Genomic DNA, 13,557 nt, shown 5'->3' with positions numbered 1-13,557 from the left:
TAGTTACAAATGATTCTGTCGCAACCTTCACATTATTGGAGTACAGGCTCCTCCAACATAAAGATTCTTGGAAATACCCATACCACCAGAGACCTGAAGCGCACCTGTAGAAGAGGATGTCGAATCTGTTGTGCATGTAACTTGGGTTATTCCTGTATTAGAAATCTTGAAAAGATAACCGACATTATTGTACAAACAATTTATACCAAAACCACCGGCAGGATTAGAGCCATCTGCTGAAGAACCAGCCACTCGAAGACCCCAAGTCACATTAGATGCCGTGTTGACTAGTGACATGTATGTTGGATTGGCGGCATTCACAATGCTTAAATAACCATTTGCAGTGAGACTTGCCAGAGACAAATTTGTTGAAGTTGTTATGCTACTTTGCTTCCCAGAAAGGAGTGAACTAACATTAGCATTTGTTGCAACATCGAGGATAGATTTCACTTGAGCGCTTGTTACATTCTCGAAACTCGTTCCCCCAGATGAATATAGCCAACTGTCAGGCTGGACAGTCATTGTGTAGATAGAGTTTGTCGTGCTATTCATGGGTTGCTTCGATGCAAGTGCTGTCGTTAGGGAATTGTTGTTGTTTGTGACAGTGGTTTGAAGTGAAGATAAGGACTGACTAATAGGATTTGTATTAGCAATAACAAACTGTTGGCTGGCTACCTCGACACCTCCAAGGTAAATCATGCCTCCTACATTCAAATCATCCTCGACAAGCAGTCCTCCTGTCATCAATCCATTTCCGATGTTATCAACATGGAACACAATATCAGAGGCGCCATTTACAATTATTGAGCCGCTTGTTGTAAGAGAAGAGATATTGAGCGCTGAGGAATTCGTTAGAATAGGTTGGTATCCACCTAGAATTGAAGAAACAGGTGTCACATTGAAACCTCCAGCCGTTCCCATGATGAAGGTATTAGGTGTAGGTGACAAGCCACTGATTGCATCGAGCAAAGGGGATGTGTTCTGCTTTGAAGCAACGGCTGTCGTAACGAATGATTCTGTAGCAACTTTCAGATTCGTGGACGCAAAGATATTACCACCGACAAATACATCTTTTCCAATACCAACTCCTCCTGGACAAACAAAGGCGCCTGTTATTGGAGAAGTTGATACGGTGGTGCTATCCAGTGAAATGTTGCCACTTGTTCCAGCAATGCTCAACCCTTTTGCGCCTAGCGCTTGCACGCGAACAGACCCACAGTCATTGCGTACCGTTAAAGTGTTCGCTCCACCATCGACCGTTCGACCTGGTCCATTAAGGAATATCGGAGCGACTCCAGTCGCGCTGGTGAGAAACAAAATAGGGCAAGCGTTGTTTCCAGTACTTGTGTTACGAATCACAAGAGAACGCAACCCGTTAACAGCAGTGCCAATGGTAAAATCGCCCTCGGCAACCGTTAAGTTTTTACCAAATGTTGACGAACCATTGGTGTCGATTCGGAGCCCAAGATTCGGCGTACTCCCCGCGCATGCAAAAATAAACATTGATGAATCTTGAGCACCGAGCCATGTTGATGCACCTGGATTATAGCCTAAAAATCCCATTCCGTCAAGACCAAACCAAGTACTCTTAGCCCCATCGAATGTGGAATATGTTGAAACGGCAGAACTGCCTGTCACTCCCGGAGCAATACTCAATCTGGTTCCGCTGATTAGTTTACCGCTGATGTTTCCTCCAAATGTAACATTATTCGATGTCAAATTCGTAATCTGACTTCCAACCCAAGGCTTGATGACTTCATCATCGTAATCCCTTAGCATCGAGAGGTTGATTGCTTGCTGAGGGTACTCATATTTGATACCTTGATAACATGAAGGCGTATCAAACAAGAGATGTGTGCACCCTCCGATGGGGTCAGATGCAATTGCAACATTCGAGCCGGGCTCTAAAGGTGGTTGACCTGTTACCGGGTCAGCCGGTTCATATATAGGATTCCCTTCTCCATCGAGTATTGGATTTCCCTCACCATCTCTTTCTACTTTTCGCTGGCGTTCACCACCAAAGACCATTCCCCAAGGGAACGTCGAGACAATTGGAAGAATCGAATTTACAGCAAGGGGAACTGTTAATGGTGGTGATACCATTGAAGGGAACGGAATTGTGGTCAACGGAGTTGCGCCAGAAAGAACAACCACATTTCCTCCCGGAACATCAGTTTTCAACACTTCAGCGGTATCACTTTGTTCCGTATTATCAGTATCTTTCTGTTTCGAAAGTGGAGTTGGGTCTATGATGGTAAAATTGTATATAGGATAACTTCCTGTGATTATAAGATTCGGACTGTTACTAATGAATTGTGGAGGAATCATATTATACTGTATCGTGTTACCCACAACTACGATACTTCCATACGAGTTTGTCAAGCCAATATAATTCCCTTTCAGCATATCACCAACTCGGAGAACGGTATCGCTTCCTGTAAGCGAACACGAAATCAGGTCTCCCGAAACACTGACACCATTTATTCCACGTAGATTCGCTGATAAAACGGCACCATTTTTCTGGAGTCCGATTCCCGCGGCGATGTTCGAACTGAGAACACCATTATTGAGGGTTAAGTCGGGACCTTGTGCCGTAAGAGATAATCTGAAATCGTTGCCCACTCGAGTTACTCCTTGAGATGCTGTAAAAGTATCGCGGATTGTATCACGACCTGACATTGCAAGCCCTGAATTAGCATCACATTTCAAACTCAACTGTATATCGTTCTGGAGTCGCTCAACTCCATTTGAGCAAGTAAGCACATCTTTAATGGTATCCGCTTTCACCATTTGGAGACAAGAACCGGCTTCACACTTCAAACTCAAGACTACATCGTTAGTAGTCCCTGCCCGAATCGAAACTCCATTAAAATCCTGGAAAATCAAACCTGAAACAAGTTGATTTCCAATGATTCGTATGGTTTGGTTGTCAACAAGTACTCCGACTTCTCTTCGATTTGAAAATTCGGGCCCTATAGCAACCGCGCCTGTTTGAGACCCTACGAAAAAGTTGGACATATAACCCTTTGAAACCACATATGAGTCTCCAAAGGCTGGCATCGTTCCGGTCAACTTCACGTTAGGAACTCGCAACTCTGAAAGTGTTGTTGAATAGGTGAATGAAGGACTTCCTGAAAAACCGTATGTTAGATTCCCATACAGGATTTGTTCGTAGCCAGGCGACTTTAGGCTCAAGCGAGACCCTGCTTGACTGAATGTCGAAGAATCGACCATTAAGCGTATTGCTGTGGTGTCTACCTCTCCTAACACATTAGTCATTTCGGTCAGACTACCAAATCCAAAGTTGAGCCATGAAGACCCGATGTCTAACAGCATATCCGCACCGCTGGATGTCTTTATAGCCCCAAATGCTTTGAACAGTTGGCTTGAGTTTGTTTCGAGTTCATCTGAACTATTAACCTTTAGACTTTTATGAAGTTTGATTCCAAGGACACTCTGGTCACGATACAACGGCTTTTTCAGCGTCTCAGGAGCAGGGAAATTGACGGATAGACCATTTTCAGTTATAAGCAAAGTATCATCTGCTTGTAAACCAACCGTACGTGATTCGGCATCCCTGTAGAGTGGAAAATCATAGTTATAAGGAATGACTGTTAATTTTTCATCCTCAACTTTTAGTTCATCATCATCAATGTTTAGGCTTACTGTTCGTGAGTCGGGAGCCCTATAGAGAGGTTGCAGGAGTGTCTCTGGTTTAACAGATAAGCCGTCTTCTGTTATAAGCAGAGTATCGTCTGTTACAAGCCTGACATCATGTTCATCATCAATTAATGGAAAAACATAAGTTGTCTCGGCAAGAGAGATGGTATATTTACCTTTATTTTTCTGAATGGAGAGACTAGGCATTTGACTATCCAAATCGAGTATAGTGACTATACCATCTTTATTCCGTAGGCTCTCTCCATAGATAGAATTGGCTTTAACTTTTCCGGACTTGAAATTATCTAGGACTTCTAAATTTCTTCGAACCGTATATGTGCCTTGAATGCTATTAGGCAAAGGCATCTTCTTATTCCTTTATATCATCATAGCTTAGAAAATGAATTGCATGCCGACATTTGGTCTATACAATGTCATCAAAGATCGATGGTGGTTTGGTACGCATGATATGCCTTCCGGCATATGGCTCTGCGCCGGGATCCCTGCCGGGATAGGCCACTCCGTGCCCGGCATGCCTGCCGGCATATGGCTCTGCGCCGGGATCCCTGCCGGGATTGGCCACTCCGTGCCCGACATGCCTGCCGGCATATGGCTCTGCGCCGGGATACTCATGTCCATTTTTAAAACGGACTACATCTGCGCGAGTGTGGTGAACGGGGCGATTTCTCTTTTTCTTGATGACTTTGACAACTTCCTCATAATCATCTGAAGAATCATCTTCTTCTTCGTCTGACGATTCCTCAACTACAATCTTCCATCTTTTTTTTGGTATCGGCGTTTTAATTCTTTTTTTAGTCTTGTGACTATATGAAGTATTTTGTAAGTCCTCCTCAGCGCGGAGCCTAGCCTCGACATGTTTTTCCTGTTCCACCCTAAGAGCCTCGGCCTTAGCAAGAATCCTCTCCTCCTCTTTTCTCTTCTTTTCTAGTTCTCTCTCTTCTTTTCTCTTGGCGGCGAGTTCTCGTCTAACCTGAAGAGCCTTTTCTCGGGATTTTTCTAAATGTGCTCGCTGCTTCTCTGATGCAGTTCGTTTTTTGGGAGCGCTGGCATTGACCTCTCCGGTATTAGGCTCTGCGCCGGCATATTTGTTTACAAGTTCTTGAACATAGTCTTGATGATCATCGTCATTAGTTTCATCATCATCATTCAAACTTTGTTCTTCATCTGTAATGTCAGGCATGCCTGCCGGCATTTGGCTCTGCGCCGGCATAGATTCCTTTTTTTTAGGCATTTTAGCTTGTAAATAGAAAATAAAAAAACCCAAATACGCTTAGCGAGGTTCTTTTGTCCATGATGATGGTATCTTATAAGAATTACTTGCCCACTCTTTCTTAAGTTCCTTGTGTACCTTACCATTTTTTCTAATCCAATTACCGGTTCTTGGATTGTAAACTTCCTGCAAGGATGATTCTCTCGGGTTTCTCCTCTCGTGAAGCCTTGGCGATGGCTGCATTGTTGTGAAGTCAAATGCAGATGATGATGGAGATGGTGAGTCATCCATCGGCGCTAGTGATGGTAAGCCTGAGGTTGGTGATTCAGATCGCCTATGTAGAACTAATTGTGTAGGTGGCGTGCCTCCTTCCTCATAAAAGATGTTCTCAGACAAAGCAGGAGTAGGTCGTATCACGCCACGTTGCATGTTGTATTCATCTCTTGAGGCAGAAATATCAGTACCCCTAGTGCCCAAGCCAGTTGTTTCTAGCAAACTCTCCCCAGGATTGTGAATACCATGTGAAGAGCGGAAACGCTGTATGTCAGCCAATTCCTTACGTTTTTCCTCTTTTATAAACTCTTCATAACCTTCGCGCATTCGTCGGATGCGTGCAATCAAATCTATGTCATTTTTGTATCCTTCACTACCGTGGTTTATCGGATACCTAGTTTCTTGATTAGCACTCGGAGCATTCATCCGGGTACGACCCTCCCGCATCTGTTTGAGTTCTGCATCAGACACAATGGGACGAAATGTATCAGGATTCAAAGAGCGTCCATTTTCATCTCTCAGTTCACCAAAACGTCTATTATCAATTTCAATATAGTATGGGTCACTGACAAATTGTGTATCAACCTTACCAAATGAACGATACTTGTTTAACAGCGGGTGCTTGAAATAGCCTGTAGGTAACTTTGAGTCAACCCATTTTCTTTTTTCTTTCCAGAACACATCACGTTCAACCTGCTCAGAGTTGTAAGCAGTTACATCAGTGTTACCTTGCTGTAGTAGTTTTACTAATTCGGCAACAGACATATCGTTCTATTCTGTATTTTACTATATAGTATTATTAAAAAAAAGAAGAATGTCGTCTCAGCAAAGGAAGGAACGGATACAAGAGCGTTTGAGGAAGAAGTTGGCTGAAAGGAATGAAGGGCAAGAAATGGAAACAGTTCTTTCTCGAATTATAAGAGAACTGGAGGAACCTCGCATGCCTGAGCCGGCATTAGCATACAGTAAGGAAACCATCATCCCAGACGCTGATGCGGGGGGTATTAACTGGAACGAATATGTTATTATTCATGAAAATCCTCTTTACAGTGATGACTTGAATGAAATCATTTGACGCTACTTTTTCTAAAAGTAGCATTAATACCCCGCTAATTCAACAGGAAGCGATTTCCTTAAGGCTGAATCAAAATTTTGTTGAATCTCATAGCCCCACCCTAGACCTTTATGGAGATCATCGATATAGCCTCGTCCTCATGAAATTGTCTCTCTTACTTTGACGGGTACAGATTCGTCATGGACAAGAGATTGATGAACTTTCCCATAGATATCTTTGGCTTGTCCAGCATGGGCAACAAATTGTCTAATACCGTTGTTAACTTTGTTATAACTGTTCAGCGCTCTAAGACCAAAGTTTTTTGCACTTGAGAGAAAGTTTGCGAATTTTTGACGCAACATCTTTTACATGTTCCAAATGAAAAAAAATTAATCATCTGCAAAGCCGGAGGAATGACAATCGAGAACTAAAGTGAACCCTTTGCCCTGTAGATCCAAGGGTAGCAATGTTTCTGCATCAAGCAAACGGATGTCGATCGTACTAACAAGGCCAGACTCTGTGTCAATGAAGTCGGTGTCAAAATAATTCTGCACACATAGGACAGTTTCAATTTCTTGCGACACCGGAATAGAGGCAATGATATTTAAATCATCTGCGCCTGCATAAATGACATCATTTGACCTTATGTTAGATGAGGCTACGAGCACCATCTTAACACCTGTCAAATCGATTGGATTCGCAAAAGTTATTGATCTCCCAGGGTCAGATTGCTGCGTCTGAACTAATCCGAGCAGTTTGCTTGCTGTGGTTTGAGGGTAGAGAACTTTGAATGGTGTTGTACCCGCGGTCACTGTGATTTGATTGTTTATATGATTGTATTCTACAGTGTATGCTTGCGTCCCTGTAGAGTTGAATCCAGCAGTCAGTGCATCCACTAAATCATCTGGAGAGTAAGTACCAGGAGGTATAACGAAAGTCCTTGCAGCATTACCCATCCCAGCATCATAAAAGGAGACAATATTGTTCTTGTCGTTTACTATGTCCCACGAAAGGGGCAAAATGATTGAATTGTATCGAATTTTATCACATGCAATGGGTTCGGCTAGAGTCCATTTAGGTTCATTCCTGTTTCCGTTCGTCGCTCTGTTGCTATCGAGAATCAACTTTTTCATTTCTTCTAATGTATTATAGATACAGAGAGCAAATAAAAAACAAGTGCAATGAAGCCAATCACAATTGCCCCCTTACCTAGTCAAGTCTCTGGATGAATAAAGGATAATACAGATCCACGGCTTCCTAGAAAGTATGGTTTTATCGTATACAATGGCGCTCGATTTAGCGGTAAAACGCTAAACATTGCTGTGATATGCAAATTGTTCTTGAAGAAGCAGTATTCGAATATCATAATATTCACACCAAATCCACATGACACCAATTGGAACCCTTTAAGAACGAGCAAAAAGGTTCATATATTTGACAAGATTTCCAATGAAATACTCAATTTTATACACGAAGAGCAACTTTATGAATTTGTTCGAAGCGGAAGAAAACGAGATTTACTTCTTATCATAGATGACTACAATATGCAGAAAGGACATAAGAAGTCACTCGATGAGTTGGCTACACGGGGTAGACATGCTGGAATCACCTGCATCCTGTCGAGTCAATATTTTTATCACAATAGTCCCGCTGTCCGTAGCAATGCGACGAACTGGATCATTTTTAGACCTTTGAAAAGTGAACTTAAGAAAATGATCGAATCAGGCTTATCTCTCGCTTTACCTGAAGATGTATTTGAAAAGTTCGTTATGGATAATACAAAGAAACCGTTTCATTTTGTGCACATAAATCTACAAAGTTCGAAAAGACCATTTAGAGTTGGTTTTTTGTAGGGGGATAGGCTGTCCCCCTTTGACCCCCTCGCTTTGACAACCATTGTAACTTGTTAAGCTACACCGACTGAGTTCAGGCTATTTAGGACAGCAAACTCCTTTCCGAAAGGCACAATTTTTGATGTCACTTTTTCTTAAAAAGTGACGTTTTTTTTTTCTAGATGTGTAAGTTAAACCACAATGTCTTCAGGAATTCAGGTAACTGAGGTTCGACGAGTCCCAAACGTCTTTACGTATAAGCGCAATGCCAAGAACGGGGTTGTGCTGAATTTTCAGCCATCTAGTCAGGTTCGCTTCGAGCCTACCAACGGATCGGGTGACTGTAACTTTGGCAGCAAAATCACTTTTAAAATAGCCGATGACAAGCGTTTTTGGCTTGTGAATGAAACCTTACATAAATATCGTGTCGTAGGGCTTGATGCAAATAGACAGGAAATCGTTTCTGCCACTGCAACCCACAGGCTATGTCAATCAGGAACAGATGCTGTATGGAAACGCCAAAGTGTTCTTATTAATGGAAGGATCATCGAAGATCTCAATGATTATAATTTGTTCACCGCACATGAAAACGCTCTAACATCGTGGGAAACCAAACAACATCTTGGGCAATGTGAATATTATTCGAGTGATGCGGCTAACGACCGTTCAGCAGTGGTTGCTAAAAACAGGGCATACACTGTCACTGGCTCATCACTGTCATTCTTTCAAAATGAAGTGGCTTTCCCTCTCTGTCTTGTCAAAGGTGGTGTCCAGGTCGAGATGACCGCAGAGAGTGAACTTGCCAAAATTTTCCCCACATCCACAGGAATAGATTCATTCAAGATTGTCCAGAACGAACTCATTTGCCAGTTCGCCGAGCCCATACCCGAATACTACAACAAGATCCTTAGCCTAATGGAGAGCAACGAATACTTGACCATCCCCATGCAAGTTGTGTGGAGTCAGGAGTTTGCTGGGCAAGCCAGTCGCGTACAGCAATTGTCACTTGTGACTGGTGAGCAGTCCTCTGTTTCGTCATTGATGTTGGTGACAACTGACAATGTTCGAACTGATGTAGACAAATTGAATTTCAGTGAAGATGCTGGGATTAGAACAGTTAGTATCCAGGTGGGTACGCAGCGGTTCCCTGAGGGAAAAGCGATTGCCAACGGTTCCGCTCGTGCTGGTACTAATATTATACCTACTGTAGATCCTGAAATGTATGCATTAAGCCAACGTAATAAAGATTTCAATGATGTGCGATTTGCCCCCACTATGTCCGATTTGGAAGGATGGGCACTAGCAGGCAAAAAGATACAGCATTGGTCATGGAGGCAAAATTTCAAGCAAAGTCCAGATATGATCGGCGGTGGTTTGAATACTCTAGCCGATGGGCGTATTCTCATCAATGTGAGTCAATATCCCAACCCTCCAGAAGTAGCCGATTTTCCAAGCCCTACTCTAGCGGATGGTACTACGGCTAACCCCGATTATATTCAGACATTCAAGGACAAGACATTCCATGTTTTCTGGACAACTGACCATGAGATGCGCATCGACCGTGATGGTGTTCGCTTGTTACCAGCATAGTTCAACAACAGGAACCACGATGATTTTTTCTAAGCTTTGGTTAGGTAAGCCTCAAGAAGAATATGACAAAAACACATCGAAAACTCGTCAACGTATCGGCCATGCCGAATAAAGGACTTAGAGCGGCTGCTCGTGCAAGAAACAGGCGCATCATCGCTGCTAGAAAAGCCGCAGCAACACGTAAGCGACGCTACGGTTCTGGAAGAGTCGTGAGGCGTGTTGTTTATGTTTAAAAAACGGCGCCAAGAAATGCCAAGACTATGCCGGCAGGGATGCCAAGATTCTTTCCATTGAACGGAAGGGCGTCCCTGAGTACAAGCCGGTGGCATAAAAAGGCACTCGGTGTATCTTTTCTCCCATTAGCACGAGTACGGGTTTGAAACATCAGGTATGATTTGAAACATTTAACTGAATCTGAAACATCAGATACGTGTTCTGAAACACGCGCCATAATTCTGAAACATCTAACCGAATCTGAAACATAGCTACATTTTCTGAAACACCTAACCGAACTTGAAACATGTCCATTGCAAAGAGTCAATGGGGGCAAGTGACGCACTTTGTAGGAGGCTTGCTACATCCCATAGCGCGTCGTGCTCTCAAGATGGGTCTAGAGGATCTCACCTTCGAGCAAAGCGAGTGTTTATTAGAAAATATGGCTGATAATCAGAAGATATATAAGGATGACAAGGAGTTGCTAGAATCACTTAAAGGTCATCTGAGACGACTCCTAAAGCGGAAGAAGCGAGAAGAGACTCAACGGAAATCTTCATCTCTCAAGTTAAAGAGGAAGTTTGAAGAGTTCGAAGAGTCCGATGGTGAAACCTTGAGTTCTGGTTCTTCATCTGATGCTGACGATTCCGATGATGCCGATGACAGCGATTACAGTCCACAAAAGGCTAAACGCAGACGTGTCGAGAAAGAGAGTATGCCAGGCGCGGAGCGGTCAAGCCCGGTGCAGACCCATATCCCGGCGCAGAGCCATATCCCGGCGCAGAGCCATATGCCGGAAGGCATGCCGGCAGGCATCCCGGCAGGCTTTCCTGAGCCTGAGCGTGATGGGGATTCCGCTAATTTAGAGCAAATGCTCATGGAGCGTATCGAGCAGCAGCAGATGCAGATTAACGCACTCATAGCAGCTAGCATCCCTAAGCGCAGAAAGAGCGTCAAGGCTAAAGTGAGCGATCAGGACATTGTCCATGCTGATGTTATCAATCCTCCAGATGTAGGAAGCAGTAGCGCCGCTGCTTGATTCTCTTCAATTACCGTTGACACACGCTAAAAAATCCATGAAATCAACAAAAAAATTATGTCGTCCGTTTGAAGAACAGACATGGAAACAACAAAACCAGAAAAAAAATACAAAACGACAAAAACAGTCTGTAAAGGTGTTTCGTAGCACAATGTACATAGATATCCCTTTGTTTAGCGTCATGTAGGGGCGTTGTTATAGAGCTTTTGTACAACGTTTGCTAATAAACACACACGTTTAAACAAAGAGAAATAATATTTTGTATACACAATATATTTTAACATGGGACGCAAATCAGGATCGATAAACACGAAGGATCGCTACAGGGTATACAAGATCGAAGAAGATGGTTCTAGAACATTTGTAAATGACTATCGGGCAGCCATAGAGATTGCTAACAGGTTAGGTGTCTCGTGCTCGTACATTCATAATATAATACATGGGTTAGCAGAATCGCCTATTTCAAAGATGTATGCTATAGAAAAGTTACCATGTATACGAAAACCACCACCTCCTCCTAAGCGGAGATGCTTTAAAATAAATCGAAAAGTGGCTATTCCTGATGATCCAGTAAAAGTTGCTCACTTCGCATGAACATCCCTGCCGGGATTGGCCGCTCCGCGCCCGGCATGCCTGCCGGCATGCCTTCCGGCATATGGCTCTGCGCCGGGATATGGCTCTGCGCCGGGATCATTCGAAGAACAAATACGTTTAAAGCTTTGAAAATATTTATTTTTTAACACTATATATTTCTATTTACTATGTCTTTGATTTTTGACCCAATCGCAAACAGAAACGTAAAAGAAGACTCGAAGCCTTTCGAGAAGATGATGCGGAAGATCGTCTCTGGAAACTTCTCACGTAAGAACTGGACTAAGAAACGACGAGAAGCACTAGAGAACCTTCAAATACATCGAGTACCAAGATTCCTACAATCTGAGTGAGAAAAAAGAATTGCTGCAGCGAGACGCACTGAGGCTCAAAAGCAGGCTATTGCTGAAAAGGCCAGAGAGACGAGAAGGCTTAATAAAGAAGCGGAAGAGCGCGAGATGAGAGAAATTCAAGAGAGGGCTCAGGCTGCTATTAAAAAGCGAAAGGAAGCCGCTGAGAAAGGCGCTGCCACTAGAAAACAAATAGCCGATTATGCAATCGAATGGACACATCTTCTTTACTGGTGTGAGATGAACACGGCTCCATTTTATAGTGAGCGTGAATATACGGAAGGTGACCGATTTGCCAGATCAAGGGATCATCGTTACAAAAAAGTACAAGATCTTCGTAGGCAGAAAAAAGGTAACTGGATGCATGAGATAGATCAAAAGGAGAATGATTTCGAAGAAAATCATGGTGTGTTTGGAAGACAAGAACCTCTGCATGAAGAGGATAAAAACTTTCCACACTTTCGGGAATCACTGAGTAAACAAAGTAACCATGTCTTCAAAAATGTTCGCGGGAAAATGACACCTAAGAAAGCACAAAAGTTAATCGAGGAATATGAAGAAACTGACGGATGCCTTGCCATGTACAGAGACGACGAGTACAATGACTTCATTCGCATTGAAACATATGTGTTCTCTGTCATCGATGTCACGACTGATGCAAAACTTGTAGATATGATACTGTTTGATGAAAAGAAGGATCTTACAGATGGCATGCCCATACACCCTGACGGAATTCCTCAGGGGCGTTGTTTGATTAAAGCCATCAGGCATACCTGGGGCTATAGTTCACAAAATCGAAAAGGATGTAGAGAGATTATGGATGACCAATGGCTCATGAATGCTCTTAGAATCGAGTCTTTGGACAACGGAGCAAGCGCACGGAATATGCCAAATCTGGCATTTGAACTGATGAAATTAGGCTATGGTGCATCCTACTATATGATAGATTGTCTCAGGAACTTCATCGCTCGTATCAATTGTTCGAATGAATCTATCGAACAGAAAGGTGAGGTAATGAAGAAGATTGTAGGTAATCAGTGGGCGTTTAAATGGACTTTACCAGCCCTTTATGGTTGGGTATATGATAACCATTTCGCAGAGATACATGATGTGAAATTTCAGCAATCATTACGCGAACGGGTAAAGGCTGAAATGATCCAGTCTGAAAATGTAGATGTCAGCAAAAAGAAGAAGAAGAAGAAAGATCCCGGTGCAGATGTAGAGAGAGAGAATCCCGGCAAGGATGTTCAATGGATCTTTGTTGAAACAAACTGTGACTTGAAATCGACGGTAGATGATATTTGTGAGCAAGAAGCAACCAAATCAGATAAACATCGTGTGTACATACTAAAAGATTTCAATGAAAGCCACTTGATTGAAAGTGTCTTTCTAGAATACATTAAACAAACCCTTGTCATCCCTAAGGTTCGGAATGTCATTTCTAGCAAAGGAAGCGATTGTTGCGTCAAAGATATAATCCTCCCAGGCGGAAACGAAATACGTCTAGACAACAATTTTACAAAAAGAAGAGAGATCTCCGAGAAACTCGCAGTGGACTTTAATGATAAAACGCTACCAGGAATAGCATCTGAAGTTCTTCAAAGAATGTATCCAAATTTCAAAAAGTCAATGTTGTCACGCAATTTACTCAGGATTCTTGAGAGCGATGGTAAACCGAGTATTTTCTATGGACGATGTGGTTCGGAATCCTCGTTCGCCTACAG

General features: G+C 42.9%; 5 protein-coding genes across 5 annotated transcripts; 2 read left to right on the top strand and 3 right to left on the bottom strand.

Annotated features, from left to right (window-relative positions):
- Positions 1-27: 27 nt before the first annotated feature.
- Positions 28-4,026, bottom strand: SPPG_05632 (uncharacterized protein; the record flags this gene model as incomplete). Its single annotated transcript, XM_016753841.1, has 1 exon — positions 28-4,026. The coding sequence occupies one exon, from the start codon at positions 4,024-4,026 to the stop codon at positions 28-30; it is 3,999 nt and encodes a 1,332-aa protein (XP_016607429.1).
- Positions 4,027-4,084: 58 nt separating this feature from the next.
- On the bottom strand, positions 4,085-4,912 carry SPPG_09293 (uncharacterized protein; the record flags this gene model as incomplete). Its single annotated transcript, XM_016757452.1, has 1 exon — positions 4,085-4,912. One exon carries the CDS (start codon positions 4,910-4,912, stop codon positions 4,085-4,087), a length of 828 nt encoding a protein of 275 aa, XP_016607428.1.
- A 39-nt stretch (positions 4,913-4,951) lies between these two features.
- On the bottom strand, positions 4,952-5,929 carry SPPG_05631 (uncharacterized protein; the record flags this gene model as incomplete). Its single annotated transcript, XM_016753840.1, has 1 exon — positions 4,952-5,929. One exon carries the CDS (start codon positions 5,927-5,929, stop codon positions 4,952-4,954), a length of 978 nt encoding a protein of 325 aa, XP_016607427.1.
- Positions 5,930-8,251: 2,322 nt separating this feature from the next.
- SPPG_05630 (uncharacterized protein) lies at positions 8,252-9,640 on the top strand (the record flags this gene model as incomplete). Its single annotated transcript, XM_016753839.1, has 1 exon — positions 8,252-9,640. One exon carries the CDS (start codon positions 8,252-8,254, stop codon positions 9,638-9,640), a length of 1,389 nt encoding a protein of 462 aa, XP_016607426.1.
- A 520-nt stretch (positions 9,641-10,160) lies between these two features.
- SPPG_09292 (uncharacterized protein) lies at positions 10,161-10,892 on the top strand (the record flags this gene model as incomplete). The annotated part of the gene is made up of 1 exon (XM_016757451.1): positions 10,161-10,892. One exon carries the CDS (start codon positions 10,161-10,163, stop codon positions 10,890-10,892), a length of 732 nt encoding a protein of 243 aa, XP_016607425.1.
- Positions 10,893-13,557: the final 2,665 nt, after the last annotated feature.

The sequence above is a fragment of the Spizellomyces punctatus genome (assembly GCF_000182565.1).
Source record: "Spizellomyces punctatus DAOM BR117 chromosome Unknown supercont1.9, whole genome shotgun sequence".
Classification (NCBI taxonomy): Eukaryota; Fungi; Chytridiomycota; class Chytridiomycetes; order Spizellomycetales; family Spizellomycetaceae; genus Spizellomyces; species Spizellomyces punctatus.
Note: the sequence above shows the minus strand (reverse complement) of the source record. Positions and strands in the feature narration are given on the sequence as shown.